The sequence below is a fragment of the Bos indicus x Bos taurus genome, chromosome 1, assembly GCF_003369695.1.
Source record: "Bos indicus x Bos taurus breed Angus x Brahman F1 hybrid chromosome 1, Bos_hybrid_MaternalHap_v2.0, whole genome shotgun sequence".
Classification (NCBI taxonomy): domain Eukaryota; kingdom Metazoa; phylum Chordata; class Mammalia; order Artiodactyla; family Bovidae; genus Bos; species Bos indicus x Bos taurus.
In genome coordinates, this window is record NC_040076.1 from 1,678,716 (window position 1) to 1,696,379 (window position 17,664).

Below are 17,664 nucleotides of genomic sequence, written 5' to 3' on the forward strand. Positions count from 1 at the left end.
TTTTGTATACCTAAAATGTGAAAGTGAAAAGTTCTTATGATATGTGCTACTAGCTAGAAATGATTTCCAGAGTTTAGCTAGGTGTGAGCCACCATCACAGCGTCTCCCATGCCCATCTTGTAACAGGCACAGGAGAGCAGTACAGTGTATAACGCCAGTGTATTCATTGTTTATGTGTCCTTGGAATTTATAGATTTCTGGAGACTGTCTCCAGCACAATGTAGAGATGTCCCTTCCTCTTTAGGAAGCAGAGCTGACCTGTCCAGATAGGACTACCAGTCTCCTCTACAGCCTGCAAAGTATGTGGTATTTGAACCAGACCTCCAGCTAGTTTCTGTTTTGTTGACCGTAATAGGTTTTAAGGGTACATGGTTTAACATTCTTCTTTACCTGATATGTGGATATGTGTGAAAAGTCCCACAGGTGGTAAGAACATGGTTAAAACTTAAGCACCTCTTCAGTATAACTGAAGATTTACTCAGCCTGGCAAGATGATGAGCATAATAGGGCCACATTTCAGAGCTGACTTCATCTGTTGTTGTTTTTTTTTAAAGTAGCCCAGCTGCTTGACAGTTTGTCTGCTTTCCTTAAAGTAAAAATGAGGGTGGGTGAAGCATAATACTTCACTGTATTATGAAGTTTGTGTTGGGAATAATGAAAATTTGAACACATAAGAAGAGTCTGGACTTTGAAGTTGTCCACAGGTGTGTTGTCCACAAGGAGAGAAAGAAGCCGTGCAGCGGCCTGTGGCGGTAGCCCAGGCCTCAGGCATCACAATTTTGGCCTGTCATTGTGCTAACATCTAAGATGAGCACTTAAGCCAGGAGATTAAAAAGGAAAAGGAAGCCTAGAGGAGGGAATTATGGGAGATTCTAAGATACCCTCGATGGCTGAAGTTGGCACAACAAAATCTCGTTTGGGGGCGGGAAAAGTAAGTCTGGTTTTATGACTGTTGAATTTGAGGTTGAGCTGATACTCAGAACACTTTTGGTCTGAAGGTATAGATAAGGATTGATCTATAGAGGTTTTACTTACAATCATTAATAGATGAGCTCCTTGGGGGAGCAAGTATAGCAGGGGAAGAGCAAGTGAGGCTCGTGTTGTTATAACTAAGAGGAAACCATTTGAAATGTCTTCCCATTGATTTTTTTTTTTAGAAATCCTTTAAAAGATTAGTACTTTCATTAACTACTTTCTTGGTATTATTTATGGTAAGTGTTTAATTTATGCAAAGTCTTTATTCTGCTTTTATACCAAAAATTATTTGTTTTTGTTTCTCCAGATTTATAATAGGTTTAATATGTTGATATTATAAAAACTTAAAGTATTAGGAACGTAATCTTCAATTTGTGGACTTACGTGAGATATATTTAAAATTGGACGTAACTGAAGAATTATCAATAACCTCAGATATGCAAATGACACCACCCTTATGGCAGAAAGTGAAGAGGAACTAAAGAGCCTCTTGATGAAAGTGCAAGAGGAGAGTGAAAAAGTTGGCTTAAAGCTCAACATTCAGAAAACTAAGATCATGGCATCTGGTCCCATCACTTCGTGGCAAATAGATGGGGAAACAGTGTCAGACTTTATTTTTGGGGGCTCCAAAATCACTGCAGATGGTGACTGTAGCCATGAAATTAAAAAACGCTTATTGCTTGGAAGGCAAGTTATGCCCAACATAGATAGCATATTGAAAAGCAGAGACATTACTTTGCCAACAAAGGTCCGTCTAGTCAAGGCTATGGTTTTTCCAGTGGTCATGTATGGATGTGAGAGTTGGACTGTGAAGAAAGCTGAGTGCCGAAGAATTGATGCTTTTGAACTGTGGTTTGGAGAAGACTCTTGAGAGTCCCTTGGACTGTAAGGAGGTCCAACCAGTCCGTCCTAAAGGAGATCAGTCCTAGGTGTTCTTTGGAAGGACTAATGCTGAAGCTGAAACTCTAGTACTTTGGCCACCTCATGCGAAGAGTTGACTCATTGGAAAAGACCCTGATGTTGGGAGGGATTGGGGGCAGGAGGAGAAGGGGATGACAGAGGATGAGATGGCTGGATGGCATCACCAACTTGATGGACGTGAGTTTGAGTGAACTCCGGGAGTTGGTGATGGACAGGGAGGCCTGGCGTGCTGCGATTCATGGGGTCGCAAAGAGTCAGAGACAACTGAGCGACTGAACTGAACTGATAGTAGAATATATAATTTTGAGGTTAATGACATTCATTTTTGGAAATAGCATGATAAATAGTATATATTTAATTTTTATTTTTATTTTACGAGGTGTTCAGTTATTGTATTTCCTGTGTGCCAATGTCTTTATGTTCAATAAAAATTTTATTAAATAATGGATTAAGTGTTCCATTTAATCTGGACCACTCCCTAAGAAATTAAGTGGGTTTTGAATACCATTTGTTGTACCATTTCTCTGTGGTGAGAACTCAGTTTTCCTTTTTGGGCTTGCAAAATAAATATTTCCTTAATTTTCTTCTGGTCACTTTTATAAAAATACTTCTTTTTCTTCACTTTGTAATTTTGAGAGGTGGTTTTTGTTCCCACCTGGTTCTTTATTGAATCAACAACTAAACATTACTTTTTTCTACCAGCCAGGCTGATTATAACCTAATTTGGAGGAACTATTTAGATGATCTGACCAAAAATATGGGCATTATTATGTATATAATAGTCACCTTAAGGGACACCACGGGTACATACAAACAGCTTCCAGGGTCTTTGAAGTTGGGGTGCATACAGTATGAGACTCCTGTGACTGCTGATCTGAGAGAGATGCTATTTGTTTTCAGATGCAGTGGGCAGAGAAGACAGTGGCTTCCAGAGTCACAAAGGGAGATGTTTTGAAATCAAGGTGTTGATGTGTAATTATTTCATTTCTCAAAAAGGCAATTCTAGTGGCTCCAGATTGAGTGAAGCAGAGTTTTATTTATTCAGTAATAATGGGATATTGATTCTTCAAAGCTGGGAGAACCCACTAGTTGAATGAATAAAGCAAGGTTTTGTCAGTATGTAATGAAATCTAAAAGCATGGAACAGATGGAGTAGACTGCGTGTCACTGGGAGGTGATTTCAGAGAGGGAGTAGGACTTGAGCTTTGTTTACTTTGCAGAATCCGTAGAGTAAGTACAGCACAGTCTCAGAGAGCAAGCAGGGCCTGGAGCCTGGAGACAGCGGCGGCCATATGGTATGAAGTTAACTTGGCTTCCCAGGTGGCACAGCAGTAAAGAATCGATGCAGGAGACGCAGACCCTGAGTCGGGAAGATCCCCTGGAGAAGGAAGTGGCAACCCACTCCCGTACTCTTGCCTAGAGGATCCCATGGACAGAGGAGCCTGGCAGACTACAGGCATGGGGTCACAAAGAGACACGACTGAGCACACACGCACACATAATGCCTAGATCAGACGGGATGTGTTGGAAGAATGAAGGAGTAAGGTAAACTAGGGACAGTGGTATGCATCTTAGATGGCTTGACAGCTAGGAAGAAGTTAGATTTCTGTCATCGGTAATACATAGCTGCTGTTCTATGCTTAGGTTCTTCCCCTCTCCCTTACAACCCTGACAAACTTACTGATGTGTGTACACACACACACACACACACACACACACAGATCTTCCTTAACCAGAAGCCTAGAGACATGTAAATTCTCTTCGTGTCTAGAATGTGTACTCGTTTCTGTTAGTTCCAGCATTTGATTACCACCTACTGGAAAGCAGCAACCATTGCTGAACTGCTTAGTAAAAACCCTCTATAAAGATCCTTTAGACCCATTACGATTCAGCTTGCAGAGCCAGCTTCATAAGAACAGTACCTCTGCAGTCACACTGGACTCACAGTCAGAAGGCACTCATGCTTGGTTTGATGCTTGGCTGTTACCATCTTGAAATTTTAGTTTCTGAACAAGGTTCCCCACATTTTCATTTTGCAGTGAACTCTGCAAGTTATGTAGCTAGTTCTGTCAACAAGCACTTACTAATTATGAATCCTGAACTAAAGGAGATAGGGTTCTAGTTTTACATCTAATGTTAGCAGCTCAATAGAAACCATTAAGTATAATGGTAAAGGTAAATGACTTTGGAGTTGGTAGCATCTGATTTGTCTCAGCTCTGGCCCGGCTGGAGCCATGAGACCCTAGGAATGTGCCTCTGTAAGTCTCAGTTTCGTCGTTCATAAATTCAATAATACTGTAGTACTTTCATCAAAAAATATGTATAAGAATGTTCTTAGCAGGATAATTTGTAAACGTGTTAAACTGGAAACCATCAGATGTCTATCTTTAGTGCAGTGGACATTTAGTAATTCATACAGTGGAATACTGTGTAACTGAATGAAATAAATACAACTGCAGGCAATAGCATGAGTGAAACTCATAATACTGAGAGAAAGAAGGAGCATAATTCATATAAAGTCAAAAACAGACAAAGCTAATCTCCACTTGAATATCAGGATATTGAGTATCCTTAGAAGGGGGATAGTGACTAGAAGGGAAACCAAGGACCTTCTGGAGTTCTAGTGACATGTTTCCTGCTATGGCATGGCCATGTTCACTTTGTAAAGTTCACCAAGCTATATACTTAGGATCTGTGAACTTTTCTCTGATTTTATATGGTACCTCTATAAAATTTACATTACAAAAGTCTTGTCATACAATTACTATGGAATTAAAGAAACAGTTGTGGAATCCTTAGAGATGCTTCAGGATGTCCACAGAATACAGGTTTAATTGAAGGCAGGAGGAGAAGGGGATGACAGAGGATGAGATGGTTGGATGGTATCACCAACTCGATGGGCATGAGTCTGAGCAAACTCAGGGAGATGGTAAAAGACAGGGAAGCCTGGCGTGCTGCAGTCCATGGGGTTGCAAAGAGTTGGACACGACTGAGCAACTGAGCACCAACAAATGTCTTGTAAATGGATACAGAGGAATTAGGGACACAATTTCAATGACTGTCTTGATTATCCACTTTTTCCTTTCCAGTGGACTTTTTTAAGACTTTGAAAGCCCTTTAAATGACACTTTTGGTTATTAAAATTGAGCCCTCTGGCCTGCACAGTTTTTTTTTTTTTTAGGTACATCTCATAATTTTTGTTGAATAATGAGATGAACTTAAGTCTTGGTGTGAAAGGCTGAATTATAAGCCCATTCTCAAATGCGTACCTGAGGTTATTGCATATTCTCTTGTTTGATTGCTTTCAAGAACTATTACCTAAATTCATTTGAAGACTGCAGTTAAACTGTCATTTTATCCTTTAGAACTATTTTTCATTTTATGCTTTCACTTCATCTGGCATATGTTTTGTTGGTTAGTATATTTCATGTATATTTTTTCTTTTATCATTTTTAGGTGACTATGAAAGGCTTGTATTTTCAACAAAGTTCTACAAATGAAGAAATAACATTTGTGTTCCAAGAAAGGGTAAGAAAAATGATTTAATCTTTAGATGGAACAAGATAGTGTATTTTACAAATGTCACAGACCTAGTTTTAAATACCCCGTTACAAATTATTTTTGAGTGGCACCCTATAAATTAATTTTATGTGAAAACAGTGGTCGATATGGTATAACTATATTTTTAAAAGAGTTGCTGCAAAAGAGTTTTTAGTTCCTCAGTGTGGTAGTATAAAAGATAATAAGAAACTAAACAACTTGAGTAGTCTTATGTATTGCAAAATTAACCCAATTTATTCTGAATACCACAATAAAACGAGTTTTTAGATTGCAGCCATATTTCAGAAAATACTTTCATATTGTGAAATTAAAGAGGTGGAAAAACATTGTTTTTCACACTAACTTCTAAGCATTGCAAAGTTACTTCATGAACTAAGCTTTAAAGGTTTCCAGTTTTTTTTTTACTACTTTAAGGATAGAGAGTAGAATTTTTATCTATTAATGATTGTTTGAAAGGTTTGTGGCAGGCCAAAGACATTCCACTATTAGTTTAGGGACAAAAACTAAATGCGTATGTATTTCATATTGTATGTGTGTTTCATAGTAGTAATAAGAATCTCTGGATAACAAATACAATTCAGTTTTTCTTTTTCATCTTTCAACAACTCCAAAATCACTTAGATTAGGAGTCTATAATCAGTTTAGTTTCTACCATTGGGTCAGGATGGAGGTCCAAGAGGTTTGATTGGCTCTCGGAAATAATTATCACCAGGTTCACACAATCATGAGTATAAAATTATCGATACTGCTGAATATCTTCACATAATTACCAAATATTATCAAATCTGAGTTTTAAAAAGGGAAATCCCAGAATACTGTGTTCATGTCAAATACAGTGATCACTTGGTTAGAACACAGGAGGCACTGCGCAGGTAGCTGTTCTAGCCAACTAGCCAACACTTGATCTAATTTTGAGGCATATCAAGGATTGAAGAAAGCATTTTAATTACTGATGTCATTGGTAGATGACACTAAATACCAACGTTTGAAATACCTTTGCCTTTGAAGTTATATCTAGCTATGGAATATGAGGGGTAAATTAAGTTCCATCAAGTTTGTATTTCAACCCCAGAGTCCCATGGGGCATGCTAAAATGTCCAAGACAGATGTTAAATAAGGTAGAAATCAACAAGTGACACTAAAGAACTTTCTATATAGCATTAAGAAAATTCCATGATCAGTACAGTGCATCTATTAAGTATATATGTGTTTAAGGACATCCCCACATGTTGCTTTGAGATTTAAATTGAACTGAAGGACAGTATTTATTGCTCTACTTTGTTATCCTCTGTTCATTGCCTGCACATATATTCTTATCCATAGCTTGGAAGTACGTTTTCAGATTAGTACCCTAAGACTTTTGAAATTTTTTACCCCGAATTCCCTACATTCTTTCGTATTATATATTATAAAGTAATTGTTTGTAGCTTTTTCAGTTAACTTTGGTGTAAGATTTTGAGTCTTTTTTATTTTGTTCAGTTATATATGAAAATTTTTGCAACATGAAAGCAGTATTCTCAAAGGAATGTGCAATTTTATCATTTGACTCTAGGAAAATCTTCCTGTTACAGAAGATAACTATGTGAAACTTCAAGTTAAAGCTTGTGCTCTGAGCCAGATAAATACAAAGGTATGAATACTAAGATATTGGTGCTTTGATTTGGCCAAAAGTCAAATATATTTGGTATACAAAAATTATAATAATAATAACTGACTTCTGAGTACCAAGAAATTATTCCTAGAAGAATTGAACAGCTAGGAAAAAAACTTACCATGTATTTCTATATTAATTAGTATATTATTTCTATATTAATATGTAGGCTTAATATCTATATAATAGATATTAATTAATAATATAGAAATAATATACTAATTAATATAGAAATACATGGTAAGTTTTTTTCCTAGCTGACTGAGCGACTGATCTGATCTGATCTGATTAATTCTATATTAATATATATACTAATATGATTTCTATATTAATCAGGAAATTCCATCTAATTGAACTCATGTATTTTATAATATTATATGAAAATATTTTATATGTAATTGTGTTAGATGGTAAGTTTACAGATAGAAATATCTCTATGTATTTTCTAAGATAATGGAGATTAAATGGTAGCTAATTGATTTGCTCACACATTAAAATTATACATATCAACGAATCCCTTAGCAAACCTGGCTTCCTGCTCCACAAAGGAACCTATTTTGTGAAGATACTTGCTTTTTGTCTTGATGCCAAAAATGGAGTCATATTTGCTTTTTCTGTGGTTTGATTTTTGCTCCTGCTTTTCTCTTGTATGAATAGAGGTTAGAATTTATTCTTGACAATAAGTTCAAGCCTTTGTCATTATTTAGCTTCTTGCAGAAATGAAGATGGAAAAGGAATTCTTTCCTGTTGGGAGAGAAGTTGCTGGAATTGTGTTAGATGGTAAGTTTACAGATAGAAGTATCTGTATTTATTTTCTAAGATAATGGAAAGTAAATGGTAGCTAATTGTTTTACTGACACATTAAAATTATATACACTTATTCAATACAAAGAAACTATACAGAAGTGTTTTTCCTTTTTTAATTAAAAAGAAAAATAGAACTTAATGGTATTTTGTAATTGAAGAGCTTATTACAGTTTAGTAAATAAATATTTAGAGATTATGTATTTAAATCCACAAGTAATCATTTGGAGTAGCATGACCAGCATTGTCCTTTTTATGATGTTTACAACCCAGCATAAATTACTTGTGTAACTTGGCTTTGGGTCAAAATTTACATAATGCTCAATAGCTGCACTCACATTGTATTTTTAAGGTGTGCCTAAAATTGAGTATTTAAAAGGTAAATAGGGACTTACTTCCCTGCCAATCCAAGTGGTTAAGACTCTAAGCTTCCACTGCTGGGGGCACAGGTTTGATCCCTGATGGGGAAACTGAGACCCCGCATGAAGTTCTGGGCAACAGTCATAGGCAGGATACTTGGCAGAAGAAAAAAAAGTTTGTCAAGAAAATTCCCCTTCAAAAATTGCAGGATAAAAGATATCTAACAAAATCTTTTAATGATGGCATCAACACTGACTCCTTCCCCCGCCCCCAAAAAAATGAGGTGGGAGGGTAGGCAAGGGCCAGATCATGTTGAATCTCATCTCTCAGGTTGGGTTGTAGAGAACGTATTAGGGTGACCATATGAAGAGTGGATTTGAGGCAGACCGGACTGTAGGCAAGAGCACTGTTTGAGCCATAGACCCAACAAGCAAGAAATGACAAAGTCCATAACCTAGACAGATGTGGCAAAGGTAGTGTGGATACATTCAAGAAATACTGGGAAAGTCAAGTCAACAGAACTTAATAATTGACTGGAACAGGAGAATTCAAAACGCGTAAAGGCAGGAAATGATTTACAAGATTCTGGTTATATCTGAAAGTTGTCAGCGTATCGGTTGTGTTTGAAATCATAGAATGGTGATGAGCTCATTCAGGGAGAGGGAGGAGATGAAGGAGACACACAGATTGCATGGACCCCTTGGCAGTGCCACCATCTGAAGGACAATCCTTAATAAAAGGAGTATGAAGGACACCATGAAAAAGGATCAGGGTTATTTTAGGAAGACAAGAATCTGCAGCAGGAAGGAAAGAGAAAAGCACAGAAAGCAAGAATATTAGGGGATGGAGGCACAGGCAGGATCCAGAGATGCAGCAGATTGGGACCCTTTCGCAGCCAGCCAGCCAGAGGTGCCACTCCCAGATGGCAGACTTCTGCCTTACTTCTCTGCCACACCTCAGTTTCCTCGTCTGTTAAACAGGCCTAATAATACCTACTTCATGGGTGTGCCATGAAGATTAAATGGGAATACACACTAAAATGCTGGGCACAAGTAGACATTCAGTGAGGTTTGGGTTTTTTCCTCCTGTTTCCTCTTGTAACTATTGGAAGAAAAATATTCTACAGAATTGACTGATGGTGGAGGCCTTTTCTCTACATACACAGGGGAAGTGTAACTTATCACTTCTGTATAGTCCTCAAATTTCTTGGCCCCATTCTGAATTTATTTCCATAATCCCAAATCAAAGTAATTGCATATGTAACTCTAACCAGAATTGCCATTGCATGTCTGCACTTCTGCAGCTAAAACCATGACAGATTGGACTAGCCGCAGGAGGAGGGGAACCCAGTGTACCCAGTGTAATCATCATAAGAGCTGTGAAATGGATTATTTTTCTTTATGCCTTCATCCTTAGCTAAACAGAGAGATAGCCTGCTCCATGGTGTCAACAACCGCACAGCCCAGATTTTGCAGAGAATCCACATTTGAAGTGTTACATCCTATGGTCCCTTGCAAACTGTCAGAATGTCCTAAAAGTTCTTTACCTTTTCTCTGAGTCAGTGACTTTTATCAATCTATGGCTTTTGAATTTTAATTATTATGTTATATTTAATAACCTCATAATAATGATTATTAATTTTCTCCACATTTTAGTTGGAAGCAAGGTATCATTCTTTCAACCAGATGATGAAGTAGTGGGTAAGTTATAGGTCATAGTCTTATTTCAAGTCGTCTGTCTTACTATTGTCTCTTTTTTCTGTACAATTGCTAATGTTTACTGTGACCTTGCTTCATATACAAGTACTTACCTAAGATTTGGAATTTACTCTCAAGTATCCATTGATGAAGAGAATTGAGAGTTTGATCTCAATAGCAGAACATTTACAACTTTTCAGTATTTGGCTATAATGGGATAGAAAGAGACTTCCCTGGTGGCTCAGATGGTAAAGAATCCGCCTGCAGTGCAGGAAACCTGGGTTTGATCCCTAGGTTGGGACTATCCCCTGGAGGAGGGCATGGCTTCCCACCCCAGTATTCTTGCCTGGAGAATCCCATGGACAGAGGAGCCTGGCAGGCTGCAATCCATGGGATTGCAAAGAATCGGATACAGCTGAGCAGCTGAGCTCACACAGGATAGAAAGGTGGCCACAGTTGTTGCTGCCCTTGGTGCAGCCCTTCCTGGACAGAAGCTCGGTCTATAATTAGACTGATGACTCCAGAGAAAGGAAGAGTCACAGGCCATCAACATGAAGACTACTGACTGACTTGGCTCTGCAGGTGCTCTTTTGTCCACATCCGAGTAAATTGTATGTAGCTGCTCCCTTACTACCCTCGTAAAACCAAAAATTTGCTGAAGACATTTATTCTTTTTTTTTAACTCTATGGTTAATACCATTTTGCAAATATATTTCTTTATACTGTGTCCTAGACATTCATACACACAACTATGAAGTAGTTAAGAAGTAGTTTTTGAAGTTGCCATTTCTCTGTATATCATGCTTGAAGCTGTTAAGATAAATGTGTAGGAAAGTTTTCATCAGCTTTTAACAGAATTGCCTTTGATTTGAGCATTTTCTTTGAGAATTTATTATTTCCGTCTTTATTATCTGCCCAGGAGGGTGGGTAAGGGACTTCCCTGGGGGTCCCGTGGATAAGAGCGCACCTTGCAATGCAGGGGACAGCAGTTCGATCCCTGGTCTGGGAAGGTCCCACATGCCCAGGGGCAGCTGGGCCCAACTGCCGCGACTACCGAACCCTCACTCTAGAGCCTGCAACCGCAACTCCAAAGGCCCATGCACCGCATCTAAAGAGTAGCCCCTACTCACCGCAACTAGAGCAAGCCCATGCACAGCACTGAAGACCAGTGCAGTGATAGATAAATAAAATTTTAAAAAGAAAAAAGAAGTCAGATGACATTGTATTATTCAAGATTCCGTTTGTAAGAGACCAAAAATAAAATCCAACTGGCTCAGGAGAAAATGGGATTTTACTGGAAGCGTACTGATGAATCCTGTAGAACCAAGGTTAGCCGTACATCAGGGGTCAGTTTAATGAGGAGCCCAGATGCCACCCCCATCTCTGACTTGGCTCTGTATGTCAGCCATCATCTCTGTCATCACTCAGGTGAAAGAGGAAGAAGAAAAAGAAAGATGTAGTAGAGGTATTATAGTGCTCATATCAGAAAATAAACTGTCCACTCTGCTTCTGTATTTCTGAAATCTCTCCTTACTAGTGGTGGAAGCTTCCTCAAAATTCCACTGAGGAAAATGTAGACTAATGCTTACTGGCCTCTCATTAGGAGTGAGTTCACTTTTAGATAGTTGCCCTTATGTTTCTCATTTTAATTTTCAGGAATTCTGCCCCTGGATTCTGAAGACCCTGGACTTTGTGAGGCTGTTCGAGTCCATGAGCATTACTTGGGTATGTGGTTGTGCAGTGTTTTGGAGCTCATAAGTCTTACTTCCCAGGTGTGTGATTTTTATTAACAACACAATTGCTTTGCATCTGCTGTGAGTGTGCCTAGGAAATAGCTATTGGGTGGTCGTCATTTGACTACTTCTAGCTTAAATTTTCGGAGAAGGCAATGGCACCCCACTCCAGTACTCTTGCCTGGAAAATCCATGGATGGAGGAGCTTGGTAGGCTGCAGTCCATGGGGTCTCTAAGAGTCGGACACAACTGAGCGACTTCACTCTGACTTTTCACTTTCATGCATTGGAGAAGGAAATGGCAACCCACTCCAGTGTTCTTGCCTGGAGAATCCCAGGGAAAGGGGAGCCTGATGGGCTACCATCTATGGGGTTGCACAGAGCTGGACACAACTGAAGCGACTTAGCAGCAGCAGCAGCAGCAGCAGCTTAAATTTTCGGAGAAGGCAATGGCACCCCACTCCAGTACTCTTGCCTGGAAAATCCATGGACGGAGGAGCTTGGTAGGCTGCAGTCCATGGGGTCGCTAAGAGTCGGACACGACTGAGCGACTTCCCTTTCACTTTTCACGTTCATGCACTGGAGAAGGAAATGGCAACCCACTCCAGTGTTCTTGCCTGGAGAATCCCAGGGACAGGGAAGCTGAGTGGGCTGCCATCTATGGGGTTGCACAGAGTCGGTCACAACTGAAGCAACTTAGCAGCAGCAGCAGCAGCAGATTAAATTTTATATCTCTAAACTTTATTTTGAAACTGAACAGTGTTCCTACCTCTATATTTCCCTTACATTGTTCATGGTAAGAGGTTTGAAAAGCAGTTTCTCCCTTGGCTTTGAAATTATATCACTAATCAGAAGTTTTTACTTTTTTTTCTTTGTTATTAAAATTTTCATATGTATAAAATCTAGACAATACCTGTAGTCTGAGTCAGGAAAGACTCAAAACACTTATTTTTGGTTTCTGTTGTTAATATCCTTTGGCCAATATTCAATTTAACTTAAGTGCTAATTTTAAAATTTTCTTATCAGGTGGCCAAAGTATTGGTTTCAACTTCAGCATCAGTACTCATTGGAAGGAGGAGTCCTCACTGGAAGGACTGATGCTGAAGCTGAAACTCCAGTACTTTGGCCACCTGATGCGAAGAAATGACTCATTGGAAAAGACCCTGATGCTGGCAAAGATTGAAGGTGGGAGGAGAAGGGGATGACAGAGGATGAGATGGTTGGATGGCATCACCAACTCGATGGTCATGAGTTTGAGCAAGCATCGGGAGTTGGTGAAGGACAGGGAGGCCTGGCGTGCTGCAGTCCATGGGGTCAAAAAAATACACAACTGAGCAACTGAACTGAACTGAATTTACTTCTTAAATATTTAAATTAAAGTGAATAAATTATATAGACACACAAAACATGCTGCATCTCCTTAAGAATCAGGGGAAAGCACATTAAAACCACTGCTATGCATCCTTGAGCCTGACAAAGTCATAAAGTTTGACATTCCAAGTGCTGGCAAGGATGAGGAGCCACAGAATCTTTTGAGCACTGGGAGTATAAATTACTAGAAATGCTTTAGAAAAATTACTTGGCCTGATCTAATAGGTGATGATGTATTAACAGCTCAAACCTAGTAACTCTGCTGGTACTTTCATGCCCCAGAGAGGCCTGATGTGCACCAGTAGACATGTGCAAGTGTCCATGTAGCAGCATGGTTTGTCACTGGAATAAAAAGAGAAAAAGCGTCAGTGTTCATCACCAGGAAAATGGATAATCAAAGATATTTCTAATTAACTCATCAGCAAAAGTGTATTAAAAAAAAAGTGTATAAGTAACAGTCAAACATATCAAGATAGATGAACCTCACAAGCTGTGCTAAGTGAGAAAAGCAAGTTGCGGAAGTATACAACAGTGTGATACCATTTTATTTCTATAAAGTTCAAAACTACAAAATTTAATGAGGCATATCTCATTTAAAGATATGAGGAACATGTAGGGGAAAAGTCATGTGGAAGTTACCTTTGTGGGCGAGGAACGAGGATGTGAACACAGCATATCCACGGCCTCCAATGGGAGTCTTGTTTCTTCTTATGCTAGGATTCATGGTTTCTTCATAACTTACCTATAAGTCATCGTACATTCTTTCGTATTCTTGAACTATTTCATTAAATTTTTTCCTAAGTTCTTTCTTGAATAATATAACTGGTAATCAGACTATGTGGGGCCAATTTTGGACTCTTAAATTTGGGTTTTGGACTATTAATAGTAGTAAATTTATATACCTCCTAGCAAGTCTGGTCTTCCACCAAATCAAAAAACTAGGTTCCAAACAACTCCCTGAAGATGTCTTATTAATCTTGTTGCAGAATATTAAGGATAGAGGTAAAAAATTGAATAAATTCTTCCAGCTCTTTTGTGCTTTCAATTCTCAAGCCATTCTGTCAAACATAAAAAATTTATTTGTTATACAAACATTTCATGCATCTCAATATAACAACAACAAAAAAAAGCCCAATCAAAAGATGGGCAGATCTAAATATACATTTCTCCAGTGACGACATACAGATAGCCAAAAAGCACATAAAAAGATGCTCAACATTGCTAATTGTTAGAGAAATGTAGATCAAAATTTCAATGAGGTATCACCTCATACCAGTTGGCATGGCCATCATTAAAAAGTCTACAAACAATAAATGCTGGTGACAGTGTAGAGAAAAGGGAACCCTCCTGCATTGTTGGTGGGAATGTAAGTTAGTAAAACCACTATGGAGAACAATATGGAGGCTCCTTAAAAAACTAAAAATAGAACTACTCTATGATCCAGCAATCCCACTCCTCAGCATATATCCAGTGAAAACCGTAATTCAAAAAGGTGCATGCAACCAATGTACTTTACAGCACTATTTACAATAGCCAGGACATGGAAGCAACCTACGTGTCCATCAACAGAGTAATATCAGTTCAGTTCAGTTCAGTCGCTCAGTCGTGTCTGACCCTTTGCAACCCCATGAATCTCAGCACGCCAGGCCTCCCTGTCCATCACCAACTCCCAGAGTTCACTCAGACTCACATCCATCGAGTCAGTGATGCCATCCAGCCATCTCATCCTCTGTCGTCCCCTTCTCCTCCTGCCCCCAATCCCTCCCAGCATCAGAGTCTTTTCCAATGAGTCAACTCTTCGCATGAGGTAGCCAGAGTACTGGAGTTTCAGCTTTAGCATCATTCCTTCCAAAGAAATCCCAGGGCTGATCTCCTTCAGAATGGACTGGTTGGATCTCCTTGCAGTCCAAGGGACTCTCAAGAGTCTTCTCCAACACCACAGTTCAAAATCATCAATTCTTTGGCGCTCAGCTTTCTTCACAGTCCAACTCTCACATCCATAGATGACCACAGGAAAAACCATAGCCTTGACTAGATGGACCTTTGTTGGCAAAGTAATGTCTCTGCTTTTGAATATGCTATCTAGGTTGGTCATAACTTTCCTTCCAAGGAGTAAGCGTCTTTTCATTTCATGGCTGCAGTCACCATCTGCAGTGATTTTGGAGCCCTAGTCTGACACTTTCCACTGTTTCCCCATCTGTTTCCCATGAAGTGATGGGACCAGATGCCATGATCTTCCTCTTCTGAATGTTGAGCTTTAAGCCAACTTTTTCACTCTCCACTTTCACTTTCATCAAGAGGCTTTTGAGTTCCTCTTCACTTTCTGCCATAAGGGTACATATATCTGATGGAATATTACTCAGCCATTAAAACAGCATGAAATAATGCTATTTGTAGCTATGTAGACAGACCTGGAGATTATCATACTAAGTGAAGTAAGTCACACAAAGGAAGACAAATATTATATCACCTATATGTGGAATCTGAAAAAACACACTCACAGACTTAGGAAAAAACTTATGGTTATCAAAGGGGAAAGAAAGGTGGTGGGTGAAATACATTAGGAGTTTGGGATTAACGTATGCACACTGGTGATGGTGGTTTAGTCGCTACGTCATGTCTGTTGTGACCCCACAGACTGTAGCCCACCAGGCTCCTCTGTCCATGGGATTCTCCAGGCAAGAATACTAGAGTGGGTTGCCATTCCCTTCTCCAGGGGATCTTCCCGACCCAGGAATCAAATCTGGGTCTCCTGCATTGCAGGCAACCAGCTGAGCTGAGGGAAGTCCATCATACATGCACACTACTACATATAAAATAGATGATCAAGAGAGACCTACTGTATAGTAAAGGGAGCTTTATTTAGTATTCTCTGGTGACCTACCTGGGAGAAGAATCTGAACAAGAATGGGTATGTTTATGTTTATAATTGAATTCTTTTCTGTACACCTGAAACTAGCACAATGTTTGAGTCAAATATACTCCAATATAAAATAAAAATTAAATTAAAAAAATTGGCACACATTTTCAGCATTATTTCTTGGACTTGTAGAAAGAATTGAAATGATAATTACAAAGAATTATAATACTGTTATTATTGATCCATATATGGCTCTCTATTATTAATTTTCTTAGTTTTTATAACACAATAAGTACTTGTGGACCACCTAATACAAAAGCAAGGATGTCAACATTAAACCACATCTAACCATGTAATTTTAAAGCCTCTGCAATTTTAAATGTAGTTTTATTAGTTAGCATTATTTTGATCTGATAAAACTTCTAAAATGTATTTTTAATTGGAGGATAATTGCTTTACAGTGTTGTGCTGGTCTCTATACCTGTGAATCAGCCACAGATATACATGTGTCCCCTCCCTCTTGAACCTCCCAGCCCCTCGTCCAGGTTGTCGCAGAGTGCTGGGCTGAGCTCCCTGTTGCACAGCAACTTCCCTTCAGTCGCCTGCCGTACATAACAATGGCGTGCATGTCAGCGCTGCTCTGTACATTGGCCCCACCCTTTCCTTCCCCCTCTGTCCACAAGTCTGATCTCTGTGTCTGCGTCTGTGTCCCTGCCCTGCCATTTTTTAAGCACTAAATTTTTTATTTCTTAATGAAAGTATAGGTAGTACCAATTCTTATGATGGAAGATAATCTCAAAAATATAAGCAAGTTGTACATAGACTGAACATGCACTGTTAGAGTAGATGGGCTTTAGAGTCAGACTTTCAAACTTGGACTCCCCTGGTGGCTCAGACAGTAAAGTGTCTGCCTACAATGCGGGAGACCCGGGTTTTATCCCTGGGTCGGGAAGATCTCCTGGAGAAGGAAATGGCAACCCACTCCAGTGTTCTTGCCTGGAAAATCCCATGGATGGAGGAGCCTGGTAGGCTATGGTCCGTGGGGTTGCAAAGTCTGGATATGACTGAGCGACTTCCCCTTCTTTCTTTCTTTCTTTCAAACTTGTGGCATCAGACAAATTATTACCCTGAACGCCATTTGATAATCAGGAAAATTGGGGAAATTGCTGTCTCAAATTTATAAGGATTAAAGTACTGTGTGAGATATCCCTTGGTGCTTAGTATATTTTACTGTTTTAATGCCTTGCTGTCTGTCTGAACGTTTTCATCGTGTGCTTGGATGCTTTACGTCCCCACTAGATGGCACTGGTTGGCCAGTTTAATTCTAACTGTCCAACCCGTCTGAATCTTTTGCCTTAAGAGGAAAAATACTTAGGGTAAACACTATTGAAAGTGTTATACACTTGATATCAGGTAAAATTAGAAAGGATTACCTATACTGTGAAAAAATCACATTAAGTATACACATTCATAAAAACAAAATATTAAATAATTAAACATTAAGGAACAGCTTTGTTGCTAAGTCACTTCAGTCATGTCCAACTCTGTGTGACCCCATAGATGGCAGCCCACCAGACTCCCCCCGTCCCTGGGATCCTCCAGGCAAGAACACTGGCGTGGGTTGCCATTTCCTTCTCCAATGCATGAAAACGAAAAGTGAAAGTGAAGTCGCTCAGTCGTGTTCAACTTAGTGACCCCATGGACTGCAGCCTACCAGGCTCCTCCATCCATG

At 39.2% G+C, this 17,664-nt stretch overlaps 1 protein-coding gene across 4 annotated transcripts in view; it reads left to right on the forward strand.

The window, feature by feature from the left end:
- Window positions 1–17,664, forward strand: part of CRYZL1 (crystallin zeta like 1) — a 33,827-nt gene that overhangs the window by 3,412 nt on the left and 12,751 nt on the right. For all 4 annotated transcript variants that reach the window (XM_027514808.1, XM_027514062.1, XM_027515624.1 and 1 more), the window contains exons 2-6: window positions 5,353–5,424; window positions 7,010–7,087; window positions 7,816–7,888; window positions 9,928–9,972; window positions 11,626–11,694. In XM_027514808.1, the coding sequence (XP_027370609.1) occupies window positions 5,359–5,424; window positions 7,010–7,087; window positions 7,816–7,888; window positions 9,928–9,972; window positions 11,626–11,694 (331 nt within the window). In that variant the 5' untranslated portion in view covers window positions 5,353–5,358. The remainder of the gene's footprint in view (window positions 1–5,352; window positions 5,425–7,009; window positions 7,088–7,815; window positions 7,889–9,927; window positions 9,973–11,625; window positions 11,695–17,664) is intronic.